Source organism: Prunus dulcis, chromosome 3 (genome assembly GCF_902201215.1).
Source record: "Prunus dulcis chromosome 3, ALMONDv2, whole genome shotgun sequence".
Classification (NCBI taxonomy): Eukaryota; Viridiplantae; Streptophyta; class Magnoliopsida; order Rosales; family Rosaceae; genus Prunus; species Prunus dulcis.
The window spans coordinates 21,061,583-21,080,194 of NC_047652.1; the positions used below are offsets into that span (position 1 = coordinate 21,061,583).

Below are 18,612 nucleotides of genomic sequence, written 5' to 3' on the forward strand. Positions count from 1 at the left end.
ACCACCCAATTAGTCAAACAAAGCATCATCACCACCCATAAACAGCCACCACATACTCAGTTCAACAACCATTAATTAGTGGAACTAGAAAGAGAGAGGGGTGGGTGTTTGCAGCCACCACATATCCAGAAGTGGATATGGCTCTCTTAAAAGTTGGGGTGCAGCATGAAGAGAGAGTGAAAAGGAATGAAGGAAGAAGAAAAGAGAGGAAAGAATAGGAAGAAAAAAATAAATAGAAGGAACGGCCTGGAAAGGAAGAAAGAAGAAAAAAAAAAAAAGAAAAAAAAAAGAAGCTTTGGAAAGAATAAGAAAGGAGGAAGAAAGAAACGGGCCTGAGATAAGGAAGAAGAAGAAAAGTCAATGGGGAGAAGAGGAAGAAAGAAAAAAAGAAAAAAAATAAGAAAAAATAAGAAGAAGATAATATGGTTTGAAGTGCGTGGTTCAATTGTTTGTTTAACTAGAGATAAGATAATAAACCACCACATACTCACTTATTTATTCTCTTTTTATTTATTTTTAGGTAAAAAAAGCCTTAATTAAAATTAAATATTAGAATTTATTAATTAAAATTAAATATTAAAATAATTATTTTTAGTCCGACACAACTCCAAACATAGGTCTTCACTATTTTTACAATCCAGCTTCTTAGTCCGACCCAACACCAAACGTAGGTCAGTACTTAATCCAGCTTAGGCCAATCCGAGCTAATCCGAGACAGTCCCAGGATTTAGTCCAGTCCATGACAGTCCGCCGTGCCAAACGACCCCTTAGTCTTTCCAGCAGAAACATAGGTTTGTGCGTAGCCACCCACGCCAAGTCAAATTGGTTCTTGCTTGGTGACATGAAGCTCCAGTTCTCATCAGCATCCACGTGTAGCCTTCCATCTGTGGGCCAAAACCTTACCCGGCCCATCAAACGGGCTCCCGTCTCCCTGATCACGCTGTTGAAAACTGATCCTAAGGTCAGCAGGTGACCCCAGCCCCACCTCCTGAAATGTAAATATGGATTCCTTGGCCCACAATCCAAATGCTTGGTTACATGATTTGTAGGTGGTGAGATGATGCTTTGTGGGTGGCCATTTCTGATTTCCAGAAGGCATAGGGTGAATCCATCTGAATCCCGTGCCCATGTTGACCATTACATTTTCGTTGACCAACCACACCTTGGAGTGGTAATTAGAATTTAGATCCATGGTCTCTGAATCAAGGTTACCTGTAATATTCAAATGATAGTTTCTTTGGAACATTTTTATTGCAGATTCTAAAAGCTTATCATATCCAACGGTTTTTCATGCCCTACCTATCAGTCACTACCTTATTTTTCAGACAACATATGTACAGCTTTGCATACTGAGTTGTTTCAAGTCGCAATCAATCAATGTTATGTGGGGGTCTTCCAGATCTTGCGCTATGCTTTTCACATGGAGATCATGTGTCATTTACAATCACCTGACTCTTTCATGTTAACCCCACTATATTATGCATCAAAAATAAAAAACCTACTATATAATACAGAAAATAACCCTACATGCAAGTTGATGCTTTGTAGTCTTACAGATCAGAGATCATTCTGTGAACTCACCCAAATAATGCAAAAACAGAACCAGAATACTGATTGGCTATGTAATAACCCAAAACAAAAATTCTTATTTAATTAGTAATTTATTTTGAAGAAAGACAATTTTGCCCTCAACATATTTTATTGGAAAAAAGTTGACTTTTTGACCGAAAAGGAATTTGACAATTTCACTTACGCCATTGCATAGAGCACGACGAAACGAGTCCGTAGACACGGAGTGGACTCGAATCGGAGCTGTAACGAAGAAAATACGGTTAAAATACCATGAGAGCAAAACGGTAATTTGAAGAAAAATCATATTTACCGAGGATAGGCCATTTTCGGCCAGTTTTTGGGGTAGGTCCAAGAACAAAAGTGGTTCCAAATGTGGTGTTATACCGAGGATAGGAGTTTGGAGCCATGGTTTTGAGTTTTTCCGGTGAGGTGTAATCGCTTTGGACACCCATCGCTGCCGGCGCGTGTGGCGGCACGTGGGTGAGGGTAGTGCAGTGACACTGTGTATTGTTGCGCTCCTCGTGTTGTCACGAGCGCGTAGGAATTCGCGGATCTCAATTTGGATACCGTTTGAGCATCGAACGGATTTTCCATATTTTGCGTTTTCCAGGTTCAATACTGTTGAGCCGTTGGATCGCACTCAATTTCTGATATGTTATTCTACATAATTTCAGAACCGTGTAGGATTCAACGGATTGTGAATTGGAGTCCCGGACACTCCGGAATCGGGAACCCTGGGGTTAGGGTTTGGAAATTATGCGATTACACGATTGTGGTCAATCCGACCGTTCAATTCAGACCAGACTAGCAGGATATGGGTATTTCTATGTGAGGAACCTTTAGGGAATCCCAAATTGGCAATTGGAGGTCGTGGACCCCACGGGGTTTCGTATTGACCGGTATGGCAGTTTATCGCTTAGTGAAGCCTCAGGTCTTTTAAGACAGTTTTAAACGTCTAAAATGCTAAAGTGGGCATAGGAATGACTTTAAAGTTGGTGCACGCACTTCTAGGAGCCGGGGGTCAGGGTTTCAATTTAATACTTTTATTGAGCAGTTTTAATAATTAAATACTTATGGTTTAATCAGGCACCCGAGGTCAGACAGACCCGTAGGAGGGACCTTCAAGAGGTCCAGCTAGCTCGGACCAGAAGTGAGTGGACTTTTCTTTTATAAATGATTTTATATAAATGAATTTCATTATTTGATCTTGAATAAGTTTTATTGAATGTGCTTTTCCTAGCATGATTTGTGAAGTTAACTACCATATTTAGATGCTACATAATGGTAAATAAAGATTGAGAATTATATCAGATAAAATAGCAGCATAGTTTCAGATTTAACAAAATTCAGTTATTTATCAGATTTTTCAAAAATATTTTATTTTAAACCACCGTGGGTACCCAGCTACAGCTGTTGCCTTCAGATATGCCGATGTCTATAGACATCCAGTTTACTTTCAGTTTTGTCAGTGCACTTGACATTTGCCTCACGAGTTTCGAGGACGCCAGGATCGTGAGTGCCAGGTTTGCGGATCAGGCTGACTACGGTCCGCTGAATCCTGCCAGTTTGCGGCTCGGGTTGACTTTGTGTCACCAAGACCTGCCAGGGGAATTAACGGAATTACAGGGGTACACCTAAGTGGTAGTTTTAAAGTGATTACAGTGCTTTCATGCAAGTTTATGGATCTTGAATATGATTGTATATATTTATATAAATATATATAAATGCCTTGATTTCAGCATGATTCAAATATACTTTCAAATGTTTTGCGCCCCCAGGCAGTAGACGTGCACAGGAATCCACCACCGGGCCTTCTCTTAGCTCTCGCACCCCTATGTAATGTAGGATTTTGTTGTAAAACGTTAAGTTCCTTTGTATGTATTAGTAACTGCTCTGATATCTGACCATAGTTGGAGACCAGAACTGTTGGATACTTTGTTTACATATTCTGGCAGTTTGATGTATTTATATTTACTCGTTTGACAGGTGAAAATTTTGAATTTTGAACAAATTGCAGGGGAGACTCTGCCGAATTTTTGGTAGGAGTCCAGGCAAATTTTAAATCTTAGTTTGTAACTGGAAGGGCAAATAGGTCTTTTGTGCCCGACATTCGCCAAGTGTCGAACACGCACATGGTCCGGCTCGAATTCCAAAGTGGAATTTGGATTGGGTCCTGTCAGGCTAGGCATATATTATGTGCTGCACGCGAAAGATTTCTCTTCGAAGCAAAAGCGGTTGGAGATAAGAGGTTGAACAGAGTTTGTATGGCCAAGTAACTAGCAAAATGTAAAAACTTCTCTTTTGGGATGGATGAGCAACTAGCTAAGGAGGCAATAAAAGCAGGTAGACCATTGATCTTGCGTTAATAGTCATGTATATGTTTTGTGATGTACATTTTACAGTGCAGAATGGTCTTCGGATAATTTTCTGTTATTTTACATCCCAGGGGTAAGTCAATATATACTTCTTCTTCCAATTCTCCAGGTAAGAATGCATTTTTGACATCAAACTGATGTAGTGGCCAATCGAGATTTGCTGCATCCTACTGTCTACTTTTCACGAGGTAAGGGCACGAGTTCCCATGTGACATTCTTTTGGAGAGCTCGCATTTCTTCATTTATAGCTTCTTTCCATTTGGGTCTTCTAGTGCTTCAGTTACACTATTGGGGACAAATATGTCAGCCAACTGCTTCACATAGTGCACACGTGACTCTGATAATATGCTGAGAGATATATAATTATTGATGGGGTATTTCCCTTTGGCTTTAAGATCTGCTTCATAATGTACTCGAGATTTGCCACGGTTCTTCCTTTCTGGAAGCTGATATGTAGGCTCTGTGCCTTCTGAAATCAAATCATCATGGGATATTTCATTAGTGTTATCAGTTTCAAGAAAAGATGTTACCTGAATGACTTCCTCAGCAGGTGATTGGTGCGGTACTGGAGCTCAAGAGGCAAAATCTCCTAAACCGGTTCAATTTCCTTCTCCTGATTTGACAGCGTGGAGACAATTGAAAGTTTTCCTCTGGCAACTGGTCGTTGTCTACTAACGACAGGTCGTTTTGAAGCAGGTTCTCTGTAGTTGAAAAACTAAGGGGGGCGACTGGTTGCTTTGCACTAGTGACGGGTCATTTTGATGCAGAGTGACGTCCTGGGGGAAAAAAATCTAGAATTGGAGCAGTCGTGGATTCTCGATTCTCCTATTGGGCTGTTGAAAAATATAATTCATGTTTCCGAAACACAACATCTATGGAGGTAAAGACCTCCTGACTAAGAGGATGATAACACCGATATGCTTTCTGATGAAGTGCATGGCCAATGAAAATACACTTTTCGGCTCGGGGATCTAATTTGCTTCATTGGTGATCATGTAAGTGGATAAATACAACATAGTAGAAAATCCGGGGTTCCAAGTTTGGAGTGGGAGGGGTTTGGATATGGTGGTGAAGTGTTTGAAGTGGTGTTTGGAAATTTATGATACTAGAGGGAATCCGATTGATAAGGTATGTTGTAGATACGACGGCTTAGCCCCAAAAGGATCATGGCATTCTCTGCCATTGTCAGAATAAAGAACCTAAATTATGGCATGAAACTGAGTCTCCACCATTTGATAAAACTGTTGAAACCTGGAACTAACTTCCCCTTTATTTTTGAGAAGGGAAACTCAAGTCATGCGTGTGCAATCATCTATAAACGTGACAAACCATCGTACCCCTGACGAAGTGGCAATTTTAGCAGGTCCCCAAACATCAGAATGAACAAGAGAAAACAGAACCAAACTCTTATATGAACTTAATGGGAATGAGACACGATGACTCTTGGCCAATTCGCACGTATCACATTGGATGCTAGAAACATCAAGACTGAAAAATAATGATAAAAACAACTTCTTAAAATAACCAAACGAGGTATGCCCAAGACGTTTATGTAATAACCAAATTTTGTCTCTCTCCTCCTCAAAACGAGTTCCACTAGTTGTGAAAGCTTGACCAACCTTGACCTCACTATCTGGTGCCCAGTTCAAGTAGTAGAGTTTGCCTCGCCGAGTATCACAGCCAATCTTCTTTCCTGTGAGGATGTCCTGAAAAACACAATGATTCGGCCAAAACGTTACCCTAAAGTAGTAGTAAGTTGCGCAACAGATATCAAGTTATGGTCTAAAGATGGAACAAGTAATACATAATCTAGATGTGGGGAAGTAGAGAGAGATAAAGAGCCCTCCCTAACCACAGGGGAGGGGTACCATTAGTATTAGACACCATCGGCGGAGTGGATGATTTGCAACTAATAAGTTGGCCAAGATCAAATTTCATGTGATCTGTAGCACCCGAGTCGATAATCCATGCGGATTTTTGAGATGACGTATGAAAAATAGAACCGTTGGTGGTGGCGATATAAGCATGAGTCCTGATAGCTGGGTCAGCAGGATTGACCGCATGCTTCTGTGAGTCTGCAATAATGAGGAGAATCGTAGGGGTTCCTGACATCGCAGTGGAAGTAAGATGTGATATGAGAATGTGAGAAACTATGATTGGAGGAATTTGATGTAGGAGTTGGATTTTAGAGGTATCTATTTAGGGATTTTGATAAGAGAATTTGAGGACTTTAGATTTGAGGGATTTGGATTTGGGGAAAAATATAAGGAATTTGATTTAGAGATTTGGATTTGAATATGAGAAATTTGAGATAAGGGTTTACAAACAACCTAGGATCGATTGCTCTGATACCATGCTAAAATATGAATATGGTTTGAGTACTTTGAGTTACGTTTTATTCTTCTCCATAATGAGGTATATATATAGGAGTTTACATGAGTGCTTTACAAGGAAATAGATACAGTAATCAATTAAGATAGTATCTCGTAATTATACAATGATTTGTCAACTATATAGAATAGGAAAATAAATCCCTTAATTAATCAAGGAAATAAATCTCCTTGATTAATTAGGTGACTCACGTCAATCTTCACTTAGCCAATTGAAATGACAACCAAAGCCTTACATATGGGCGCGAAGTACAAGATCATTCACCGCGATGTGAAGAGCATGAACATCTTATTGGACAAGAAATGGGTGGCTAAGGTTTCAAATTTCGAACTTTCGAAAAGACCCATATCAACCGTGTCAAAGACTATCAAAGTCTCTATTAAATTGACTGATGTTGATCAAGAATCTTGAATTTAGAGTAGATGCAGCCAAAAGCTTGACTTGGAAAAGTCCAAAAAAGAAGTTTAAGGTGTTATCAAAGTCTCTATTAAATTGACTGATGTTGATCAAGAATCTTGAATTTAGAGTAGATGCAGCCAAAAGCTTGACTTGGAAAAGTCCAAAAAAGAAGTTTAAGGTGTTATCAAAGTCTCTATTAAATTGACTGATGTTGATCAAGAATCTTGAATTTAGAGTAGATGCAGCCAAAAGCTTGACTTGGAAAAGTCCAAAAAAGAAGTTTAAGGTGTTATCAAAGTCTCTATTAAATTGACTGATGTTGATCAAGAATCTTGAATTTAGAGTAGATGCAGCCAAAAGCTTGACTTGGAAAAGTCCAAAAAAGAAGTTTAAGTTGTTATCAAAGTCTATTAAATTTACTGATGTTGATCAAGAATCTTGAATTTAGAGTAGATGCAGCCAAGAGCTTGACTTGGAAAAGTCTTTGATGATCATATGTGTATGTCCCCACTTGTGCAATAGAAATTCCAATCAGAGATCCACACACCCACACATAACATATCTTTAACTCTCCATATATATTCTCTTATATCGAGAGGTCTTTCAGATAATTTTATTTGAAGGACACCATTTAGAATCTCGCACAATTTTTTTTTCAACGGTCTAAATCATCTATTTTTTAAGTCTACATTCATAGATCATCCTTGCAAAAAATTAGACAAATAGGAAACCGTTTCAACATCCAATTGTGTCATACAAAATCAATGAACACGATACTTCAAGAAAGTATTAAATTTTCAATAATTCAATTGATATCGGATTCAAGTGATTTTTTGTAAAGATGATCTTTGAATGAGTACTTACAAAATAGATAGTTTGAATGAATGAAATACAATATGAAATAGGCCCTACAAAAATGTCCCTTAAATAAGTTTATTTGTCAACCAAAGTTATATATATACATCATGAACATGTAGCCCAAACATCAAACACACACCTTGATACAATTACCATGTTGTTATCTCAAGCTCTACCAGAGAAACTTCCCAACCTTTTGACCTTTCTATCTCTGAGTCTCTCTACCCACGTCATTGATGACGAGATATGGAAAGGGCAGCAGCAGTGACACAGATTTTTCATGCACAAGACTTACTATATCTTGACTGATATGTTGATCCAAAATAATCTTTAATAATTTGAAGTACGTAGCCAGCTAGCCGCCTTATAATAATTCTTTGATTGAATAGAACCCAACCCAACCAGCTTGCTATAAAGCAAAGCAGCAGCCTTCCCACTTCATCCACCACCAACACAACACACCTGAAACCACCCTGTCTTTCTTACCATGAAGAAGAACGTCCCAATTCTTATTACTCAACTTTACCTTTCCTTGTTTCCCCACATTATCACTGGCCTACTCGTGGTGGCTAGAGATTCGCCACCTATCTACACTCCGGTGGAAGATATCACGGTTAAATGTGGCTATTCCGGCAACTTATTAAATGAATATGATGAACGATATTGGCACGGAGATATCAACTCAAACTTTTCCCCTATAACTGGCAGCGACACATCCATGTTCAGAGAAGCACCTCATTCATACACCGTCCACCAAGTGTCTTACACCACAGCGCGCCTTTCGCGCTCTGAATTTACTTACAGTTTTAAACTCACTTCAGGCCAAAAGTTCATCCGCTTGTATTTCAACCCAGTTTCATATGGTCCTGACTTTGACCGATCCAAAGCCCTCTTCTCAGTCAAAGCCAGTGGCTTTACCCTTCTCCACGACTTCAACACTTCAGTCACTGCCGATGCGTACGGAACAGAGACGATATACAGAGAGTTCTGTCTCAACATGGAGTCATCAGAACAGAGCTTGAACATCACCTTCACTCCGAGTCCGAGCCTAGCTAGCCCAGATGCGTATGCGTTTATCAACGGCATTGAAATTGTATCCATGCCCACCAATCTTTACTTCACTGCAGCCCAAGGCCATGGGGTAGGAGACAACATCAATTTTCGCATAAAAAACAACTCTGCTCTGGAGACGGTGTACCGAATAAACGTCGGTGGAAAGTCATTATTTTTCAGTGAAGACACCGGCATGTATCGCAATTGGGAAGGCGAGCAAGAAGAGCCCAAGTACTTAGACCATTTAAGCGTTGAGTTCAGTGTTTTACCACAAAACACTAGTATTGAACTCAACTTTGAAAGAATAACAGAGTACTCTGCTCCAAAAGAAGTTTACTAAACGGGCCGGTCTATGGGCATGAACAAGACCATAAACAAGAGCTATAATCTCACTTGGAATTTTCCAGTTGATCCCAAGTTTTATTACCTAGTCAGGCTTCATTTCTGCGAGTTTGAATCTGACATTGTCAATTCCAGAGACCGAAATTTTCTAATCTACATAGCCAACGATCTCGCTGAAGGAGGAGCAGATATCATCAAGTGGAGTCGTGGAAATGGGAGACCAGTGTACCGTGACTACTTTGTGTTCGTGACATGCCCTGTAGCTTCAGAAAGCCAGAAGAAAGTAAATCTCTCTATTGCACTGCAAGCAAACCCTTACGATTTTATGACGAAATTCACCGATGCAATATTCAATGGGCTCGAAATATTCAAATTAAATGACACAAGTAGCAATCTTGCCGGACACAACCCAAGCACATCTCTTATGTCAACCCCAAAAAAGGTGTTGCCGCCAAGCCCAAAAACAACCAACACCGAGTCAACGAGGACTCCTATGCTTGCCATTATCGCCGGTGTAGTTTCCACAGTCACAATTGTAATGTTTCTTGGGTTAATCTTGGTTTTCAGGCGACAACAGAAACTCAAAGACTCTCGGCCCTCCAGCAATGAAACAACTAACTCATCCTTACCGTCTGTTTTGTGTCACTACTTTTCCCTGGCGGAGATCAAAGCCGCCACCCAAAACTTCAGCGATATTTGTATTATCCGTCGTGGTGGGTTCGGTAATGTGTATAAAGGGCACATTGTTGGTGGGGCCACTCCCGTCGCAATCAAACGGCTGAAACCCATGTCATCACAGGGGGCCCACGAATTCAAGACGGAGATCGAGATGCTCTCCCAATTACGCCTCCGTCATTTGGTATCGCTAATTGGATATTGTGCGGATGAAGGTGAGATGATCTTAGTGTATGACTTCATGGATCATGGGACTCTCAGCGACCATCTCTACCAGAAAGATAACCCATCTCTTCCCTGGGAGCAACGACTTAAGATCTGTATCGGGGCAGCTCGTGGGCTACAATACCTTCACAAGGGAGCAATGTGCACCATCATTCACCGTGATGTGAAGAGCACAAATATTTTGTTGGACGAGAAATAGGTGGCCAAGGTTTCTGATTTCAGGTTGTCAAAAATTTGCGCCACCTCCATGTCTAATGCTTACATAAGCACGGTGGTGAAGGGTAGTTTTGGGTATCTAGACCCAGAATACTATCGTCGTCAGCAACTAAGTGTGAAGTCTGACGTGTACTCCTTCGGTGTAGTATTGTGTGAGGTATTGTGCGGAAGGCCAGCGGCTGTGCGTATGGTAGAGAGGAGGCAGATGAGCCTAGCTGAATGGGCCAAGACTTGTCATCGCAATGGGACACTTAATGAAATCATTGACCCATGCTTGAAAGGCAAGGTTGCAGGCCTTTGCTTTAATAAATTCGTTGAGATTGCAATGAGTTGCATGCATGATAATGGGATTGAACGGCCGTCGATGGCTGACGTTGTGAGCGAGCTTGAATTTGCTTTGAAGCTTCAACGGAGTGCTGACGACGATATGGACTTCAATATTGTTGAAAACAATATTTGTGAAGATGAGGTTGCCTTCATCAAAGACAAGGAAGGGTCTGGTAAAAGTGAGCAAAGTTGTGCGACCGATGAATCCATTAAATTGGTTTCTGAGACAATCTTCTCTAAGATCAACAATCCGGATGGGAGATGATCTCGATGAGCAACAACATTTTTAATGAAATTTGAAGAATCTAGCCATAATTAATGGGGAGATGATTAATTATCAACATCATTTTTAATGAAATGAGAACAATCTGGCTACAATGAGAGCCTACCCTAAAAACATAAATATGAAAGTGCTTTATCTCTTTCTTTTCTTTTCTTTTTCCTTTTTTTAATATTTTATTTTTATACAGGCAATATTCTACTTTAATCTAATCTAAACTACAAGTAGTGGCGGAGCCAAACCCCTTCTCTCTCTCTCTCTTTCTTGTTCTTCCCAGTCATTTCACTCTCCTTTTCTTTCCATCTTTCTCTGTGTAAATAATTTAATTGTGTATGATACAACAATCAGAACTTGATGTGTAAAATCTGTCATCTAAAAGCTTATTTCTTGATTTTTACTTTAGGGGATATTGAGAGGTCAGAAAATTATGCACAAGAAGTTCTACTAGAACTTGCAATGCTTATGCTCTCATTCCCTTTATTTTTATATTTTGCAAGAGGGCCCCCTCTAACATCAATTCTTGGCTCTGCCACTGACAACAAGGAAGGAAATTTGAACTCGGGTATAGAGTGTAAAGTACATATGCTCTATCCAACTTGGGTAAGCCCACATTTGCAGTGCGTTATCTCTTTAACAAGTGCTTTTGCAATCCACAACTTTGAACTATTGCAAATTGGTTGTGGAATTTTGAACTAGTTGGTAATGGGAGTTAGTGACACAACCCACTATAAGCCTTAACAAAATTGTTTAACTTTCCGATATAAGGTAATTCTTCATATCCTCAGACGATGCTTCATGTGTAGTGAATTGGAGGAGGCTGCCCTGAAAATGATTTGGGGTTTTGGTTTTGGGTTAATTTAGCTCTTTGGGACGTAGACATTAAGTAGCCCAACAAATTTGGGTTGGATTTTGAAATTAAAGTCATGCTATTTTCACATGAGGCAATACCATCTTTGATTAGTCTATGATCAAGAACTGCATACATAAAGGCATCAACAGTAAAATTAAAACATTGTGATATAGAACCCAATTAGAGGAGGTTGGGAGTACAAAGCTTGTATGCCGGCAATATCATCACTGTGCAAAGCTTGTATTCCAGCAGAAACATAGGCATACATATTGGCATTTTTAACCGTACTGTTTTGATTAGGCATCCATCTCCTTCCATTTGTGGGCCCAAAAGCATGGGCCAAAACCTTACCCGGGCCCATCAAACGGGGTCCCGTCTCCATGTTCACACCGTTGAAAACTGATCCTAATTAAGGTCAGCAGGTGGACCCCAGCCCCACCTCCTGAAATGTAAATTTGGATACCTTGACCCACAATCAATATGCTAGGCCCACAGTCTTCCAAACCGTCGCCGTTTAGATATCCGAAGGCCTTGGGTTAGCTCTGAGCCTGAGTTATCCAAAGGCCCCATTGCCTGTCCCTCTCCACCACTTTGAATTGACTGAACTGTAAAAGCATGAATTGCTAGAAGGGAAAATAAAACTCTCACAAGATTGAAAAGAAAGTTTGTCGCCATTTGTGCCTAGTTGGCCCTCAGAAAATTCAACACTCAAAAAAGGAATATTTCCCTGCTCCTGTCGTTTAATTATTTATACTACTGTATTAGGAGAGTACATGCATGCATGTATTGTACATCCCATTATTAATTGGAAAAAAAAAAAAAAAAAAGTTATTGTGCATGAATAATATAACAAAAAATAAAATTTGGTATTGTTTATTTTGATCCACTACTAACAAGATCGATATTATCTTCAACTTAATCACCTGTTTAGCAGGTATGATGTTTTATGCAAAAAGCCTCAATATTATTAGGAGTAAAACCATTTATTATATGAGACTTTCTATTTTATTAAGTTTCCGATATGGAATTGTGTATTCTTCAACACATGAACGTCTTGATATAGTGAAGGAAAATACAACAGAACATTTAACTTTACACAATTTTATTACGCTTGCCATTCATGAACCAGGTAACCTGCTTTTAATTCATATTTTTACAAATAAAAAACACTTAATCATAATTTATATAAAAATGTCATGCATTTAGTAAGTTCTAGTTCGAAATCGATGAACATAAATTTATCAAAACGATGCGATTTTGTTTTTGTTCTTTTTATTAACGGAAGAGGACCCATTCAAACTTCTCGGCACGTAAAAAAAAGTTTCACTAAATTAGTAGCTAGTTGATGAATGTGATTTTGATTAAAACGACGTTTACCAACTCATAGCTGGAGACCATTTAACGGGTTGTTTGCTAGTGGTGAATGAGACTTTTCTACTAAAGAAATAATATATAATTAACTACGCAATCTCCTTTACTCGTTGTTTGGAAAGTGAGGTATGCATAGAGACTTCCGCAAACGATTGAATTCGTCAGGTCCACTGCCCTCCTCTACTCGTTTTTTTTTTTTTTTAATCGAGAATCTTTAATTTAGAAAACGCATGCAGACAAAAGTTTGACATGCAAGTCATGGATCCATGCCTCCACTTCTGCCCAAGAAATTCAATAATATCACAACTCAAAGTTGAAGACAACGCTGATTTAATCATCAGAAATTTTGGGGCCCTGTTGCATGGTTGAAACAGTCTTATGTTACACAGGACAAGTGCTTAAAAACATGAGAATTCTTCTAAAATTAGAAATTTAATTTTTTATTTTGTGTGAGTCTCATTTATTTTTTAATTCATTGATGTAAAGTAAACACAAGAATTCTCAATAGATGGAATTTAATTCTTTATAAGAATTTCAATTCCTAATTAATAAATATAATATCAATTCAAAAAAAATAAAATCATAAGGGTGTTTTCAGAAATAGTTTTTCAAATCAGAGAAAAAGAAAAAACTTTGTAAAATACCAGAAGATGACAAACTTCTTTTGCATTTCCAAGCAATTTCTTCACTCACTTTTTTTTTTCCCCCCAAAAAACATATATATCTCGTTGATAAAATGAAATCTTCACCTACCCAATTGACATGCCAACCAAGGCCTCACATACCATAGATACAAGCAACTCACCAAGGGGCGTTGAAAAAAACAAACAAACAAACAGACTCTGAACTTTCAAACATCCACTCTCCAACCCCAAGATCTAAAACCCAGTTTTGCAAAGCTTATTCTCCTTGTGGCTAATTAGTATAGATACTATAGAACATAGCGTCATTAGGATTTCCATTTCCAATTAGAAATTAATTAAACAGGCAAGTTCTGTTATGCTTACAATAATAAACAGCAGCTTCCTTTGTTTCTTTTACAATCATGAAGAATCCAAGCAGCAAACACCTTCATAAATCAATAACAATGAAACCCTTTATGACTCCTCTGTTCCTTCCCCTGTTTCTGCACATCATCACCGTGGACGGGGCCGGTGATACTTCTCCTATCTACAGTCCGGTGGATGCTATCACCCTTCAATGTGGCTTTTTCGGCGACCAACTCCATCCAGGCGACGACAGAACTTGGACTGGAGATATCAACTCAAAGTTTTCCCCCTTTGAAAACCAAGCAGCTGGCAGCCCCTCCATATCCAGACAAGCACCTTCTTCCTCCTCTGTACCTTACAGCACCGCGAGGCTTTCTCGCTCTGAATTTACATACAGATTTCCCGTCACCACCGGCCAAAAGTTCATCCGTTTGTATTTCAACCCAGCTTCATATGGCCCTGACTTCGACCGATCCAAAGCCCTCTTCTCAGTCAAAGCCGGTGGCTTCACCCTTCTCAAAGACTTCAACTCTTCAGTCACTGCCGATGCTTCTGGGTTTGGTACGATTTACAGAGAGTTCTGTCTCAACGTTGAGTCAGAACAGAGCTTGAACATCACTTTCATGCCAAGCAGAGAAACTGCAGATGCGTATGCGTTTATCAATGGAATTGAAATTGTGTCCATGCCCAACAATCTTTACTACACCTCTGCTCAAAATTCAGATGGAGTTAATTATATAGGCAGCGGAAACACATTTCGGATCGAAAATGACACTGCGCTGGAGATGATGTACCGATTCAACGTCGGTGGAAGATCACTGTTTTTCAATCTGGACACTGGTATGTACCGAAAGTGGTACGGCGAGCAAGATGAGAACAAGTACTTAGACTATTTAAGTTTAAAGTTTAGTGTTTTACCGCAAAACACTAGCATTGAACTCAAGTTTACTGAAATAGCAAAGTACTCTGCTCCAGAAGAACTTTACCATACTGGCCGGTCAATGGGCGAAAACAAGACCATAAACAAGAGCTATAATCTCACCTGGGAGTTCCCTGTCGATCCCAAGTTTTTTTACCTGCTTAGGCTTCATTTTTGTGAGTTTGAATCTGGTATTACCAAGCCCAGAGACCGACAGTTTCAGATCTCCATCGCCAATCAAACAGCTGAAAAAGCCTGGGACATAATCGCGTGGAGTCGTGGAAATGGAAGACCAATTTACAAGGACTACGTTGTGTTCATGCCTGCAGGCCCTGGAAGCCAGAAGAAAGTTACTCTCTTTCTCGCACTGCAAGCAAACCCAAAAGATTCTGAAACCAACTTCAACGATGCAATCTTGAATGGGCTCGAGATCTTCAAACTCAGTGACACAAATCGGAATCTTGCCGGACCCAATCCCGACCTACCTTCTCTAACCCCGCCAAAGATGTCTCCGCCGCAAAGCCCTAAAATTTCGAAGAAGAGTTCGACTTCTCTGATTGCCATCGTCGCCGGTGTAGTTTCCGGCTTACTTGTTTTAGTCTCCATTCTCGGAATTTTCTTGGCTGTCAGGCGAGGAGGAAAAGTCAAGGACTCAAGCTCCAGCCACGGAACAAAGTGGGGTCCATTTTCTTTTTCGACGAACAAGTCAACCAAGACTCGTAGCTCGTCTCTACCGTCGGATCTGTGCCGTTACTTCTCACTGACTGAGATCAAAACCGCCACTCAAAACTTCAATAGTGTTTTCATTATTGGCGTTGGTGGGTTCGGCCACGTGTACAAAGGGAACATCAACGTTGACGGTGGCGCCACCTGCGTTGCGATCAAACGGCTGAAACCAGAGTCATCGCAAGGGGCCCTTGAGTTCAAGACGGAGATCGAGATGCTTTCGCAGCTCCGCCACAACCATTTGGTGCCGCTCATCGGGTATTGTACGGATGAAGGCGAGATGATCTTGGTGTATGACTACATGTCACGTGGGACCCTCCGCGACCATCTCTATCACACTGATAATCCACCTCTTGCATGGGATCAAAGGCTTCAGATTTGTATTGGCGCGGCACGTGGGCTGCACTATCTTCACACTGGCGCGAAGTACACGATCATTCACCGTGACGTGAAGAGCACGAACATCTTATTGGACGAGAAATGGGTGGCTAAGGTTTCAGATTTCGGGCTTTCGAAAATGGGCTCCACCACCGTGTCCAAAACCCATATCAGCACGGTGGTGAAGGGTAGTTTCGGGTATTTGGACCCAGAATACTACCGTCGTCAACAGCTGACGGAGAAGTCTGATGTGTACTCATTTGGGGTAGTGTTGTGTGAGGTATTGTGTGCGAGGCCGGCTTTAATCCGTACGGTGGAGAAGAAGCAAATGAGCTTGGCTGAGTGGACCAAAATCTGTCATCGGAATGGGAAAATTGATCAGATCATTGATCCGAGCTTGAGGGGTAAGATTGGAAATGCATGTTTGAATAAGTACGTTGAGATCGCGGTGAGTTGCCTCCAAGATAATGGGATTGAACGGCCGTCAATGAACGACGTGGTGTGGGGGCTTGAGTTTGCATTGCAGCTTCAACAGAGCGGAGGAGGAGTTTTGAATTTCAGCGAGGTGAAGAAGGGTGAAGATGAGGAGTCATTAATGAATGCTGCAAGTGATGCAGGGTTTAGTTGTAGCTGGGAAAACTCGTCATCGGAGTCGAAGGTTAGTAGGGTGACCAAGAGTAGTAGTGATCACAATTCTTCAACCAACGAGTCCATGAAAGGAATGTCTGGGACAGTCTTCTCTGAGATTAACGATCCCAATGGAAGATGATTGCTCAACAATTTTTTAATGGAATTCATGTATATGTATGATAGTATATATATGCTACAATTTGCAACTCAATTTGTAACTTTGTTGTTTCTTAAATTCCGTGAACTTAAAACTTTCTTGCAATTGGTGTTTTTATTTTATTTTTTTTAAAAAAAAAAAATTTATACAAAACATTAATGTATTTGTGTGATAGTATTGTGACATTATATAAAGTGAGCATCGTTATTAACAAATAAAATAATCTAAATTTGAATAAGCCTAGTCCTGTCTTCTCAATCCTCCATTTTCAGTGGCCAACTGATAAAAACAGGGCATCAACATGACAAATGTTCGAATTGATAGTGATCATCATTGAGAATGGTAGTTGCAACTTACCATTTCACATCAACACAAACAAAAATTAAGTTGAAAGGAAGTGCATTGCGCCCATACACACAGAAAAAAAAAAAAAAAAAAAAAAAAAGTTTGATGAAGTGCGACTTGAGCAACAATATTAGCTACTTACCTAGAGGATGAAATGCATATGCTTGAAATTATTTGGGCCCAACTATACATAAACAATGCAAGGAGTCATAATTTGGCCCGCGAGCCGAAGTGGGTAGTTCGAGGCTTGATGGGCCAAAATTGGGTTTGGCCCAATGGTTAGACCCGCTCAACTCAACCCGTTTTAAGGTTGGATAGCGCTTAGTCTTAGGTTTTTCAACCTTTGGCCTAACCTGATAAGGTTTGCCCATGTTCCGGCCCAAGTAAGCCTGCTTATTACCTTCTTGTTTTTTATTTCCCCTTATATTGCCTTATATTCATTCTAAACATTAAAGTAATTGTCTTGTCCTTTTATTTTAATTTATTTTTATATTACTCTATTTACTTAAGTTTACAATGCAAATAAAGAAGTGCCTCCTATTTGAATTCAATTTTTTAAATAAAAAAAAACTAAAAAATCAAATCCCCAACAAATCAAAATATGAAAGTGCAACTATACATTTATTCCATTCCAAATTTGAATTAAATCAAATACCATTAAATCAAAGTCTTCTCTCTTGGTCTTTTATATATCTAAGACAAAGACTTTGCAAGTCTTGTGTCCCTAGTCATCTGAGGCTTGTCGCAGGCTTTTCTAATAATCAAGACAGCATGAGGGTACAATTATTACAATTCCCACTTTGTTGTTATCTCAAGCTCCACCAGTGAAACTTCCCAACCTTTTCACCTTTCTATCTCTGAGTCTCTCTACCCATGTCATCAATGACGATATATGGAAAGGGCAGTGGAGTGGGGATCACATATGCTCTAGTTAATTTGGATAAACCCACGTTTGTAGTGCATTATCTCTTTAGCAAAGTGCTTATGCTGTCCAACCATTGGTTGTGGGGTTGGAATTTTGAACCAATTGGTAATGAGGGATAGTGACCCAACCTCTTATAAACCTTTACAAAATTGTTCAACTTTTTGATATAAAGTAAGGGAGATTCACTATAATACCCAATATTGGAGCCTAAATTATAAAAAAACCCCATATGAAATGGACTTTAGAAACACACCCAAAACCCATTTACAACATAACAATAAGGCTTTTAACTTCTTTTAAATTACAAAACTACCATTGATTTCTTAAAACAAACCCACCCAAAAACCTCATAAAACAGCCCAAAACACTCAATGGGGTATCAAAGTAATTTAATAATTAAAATTAAATTCAATAGGGTCAGCTATTATTTTTTGGGTTTTTTTTGGGGTATGTTTATAGAAATTAAATAGTGTAGGGTTTATTTATAGTTTTAGTGCAAAGAATGGGTATTTGACTAAATATCTCATAAAGTAATTCTTATCTGCACATGATGCTACATGTGTGGTGAATTGGAGTGGGGAATGGAGGCTGCCGCCGATGGGGCGGATG

General features: G+C 39.7%; 1 protein-coding gene across 1 annotated transcript; it reads left to right on the forward strand.

Annotated features, from left to right (window-relative positions):
* The first annotated feature begins 8,082 nt into the window (after positions 1–8,082).
* LOC117621975 lies at positions 8,083–16,826 on the forward strand. The gene is given in 4 exon segments (XM_034352496.1): positions 8,083–10,519; positions 10,592–10,693; positions 11,117–11,313; positions 13,950–16,826. Coding segments are annotated over 4 exon segments (5,502 nt in total). The 3' UTR covers positions 16,716–16,826.
* Positions 16,827–18,612: the final 1,786 nt, after the last annotated feature.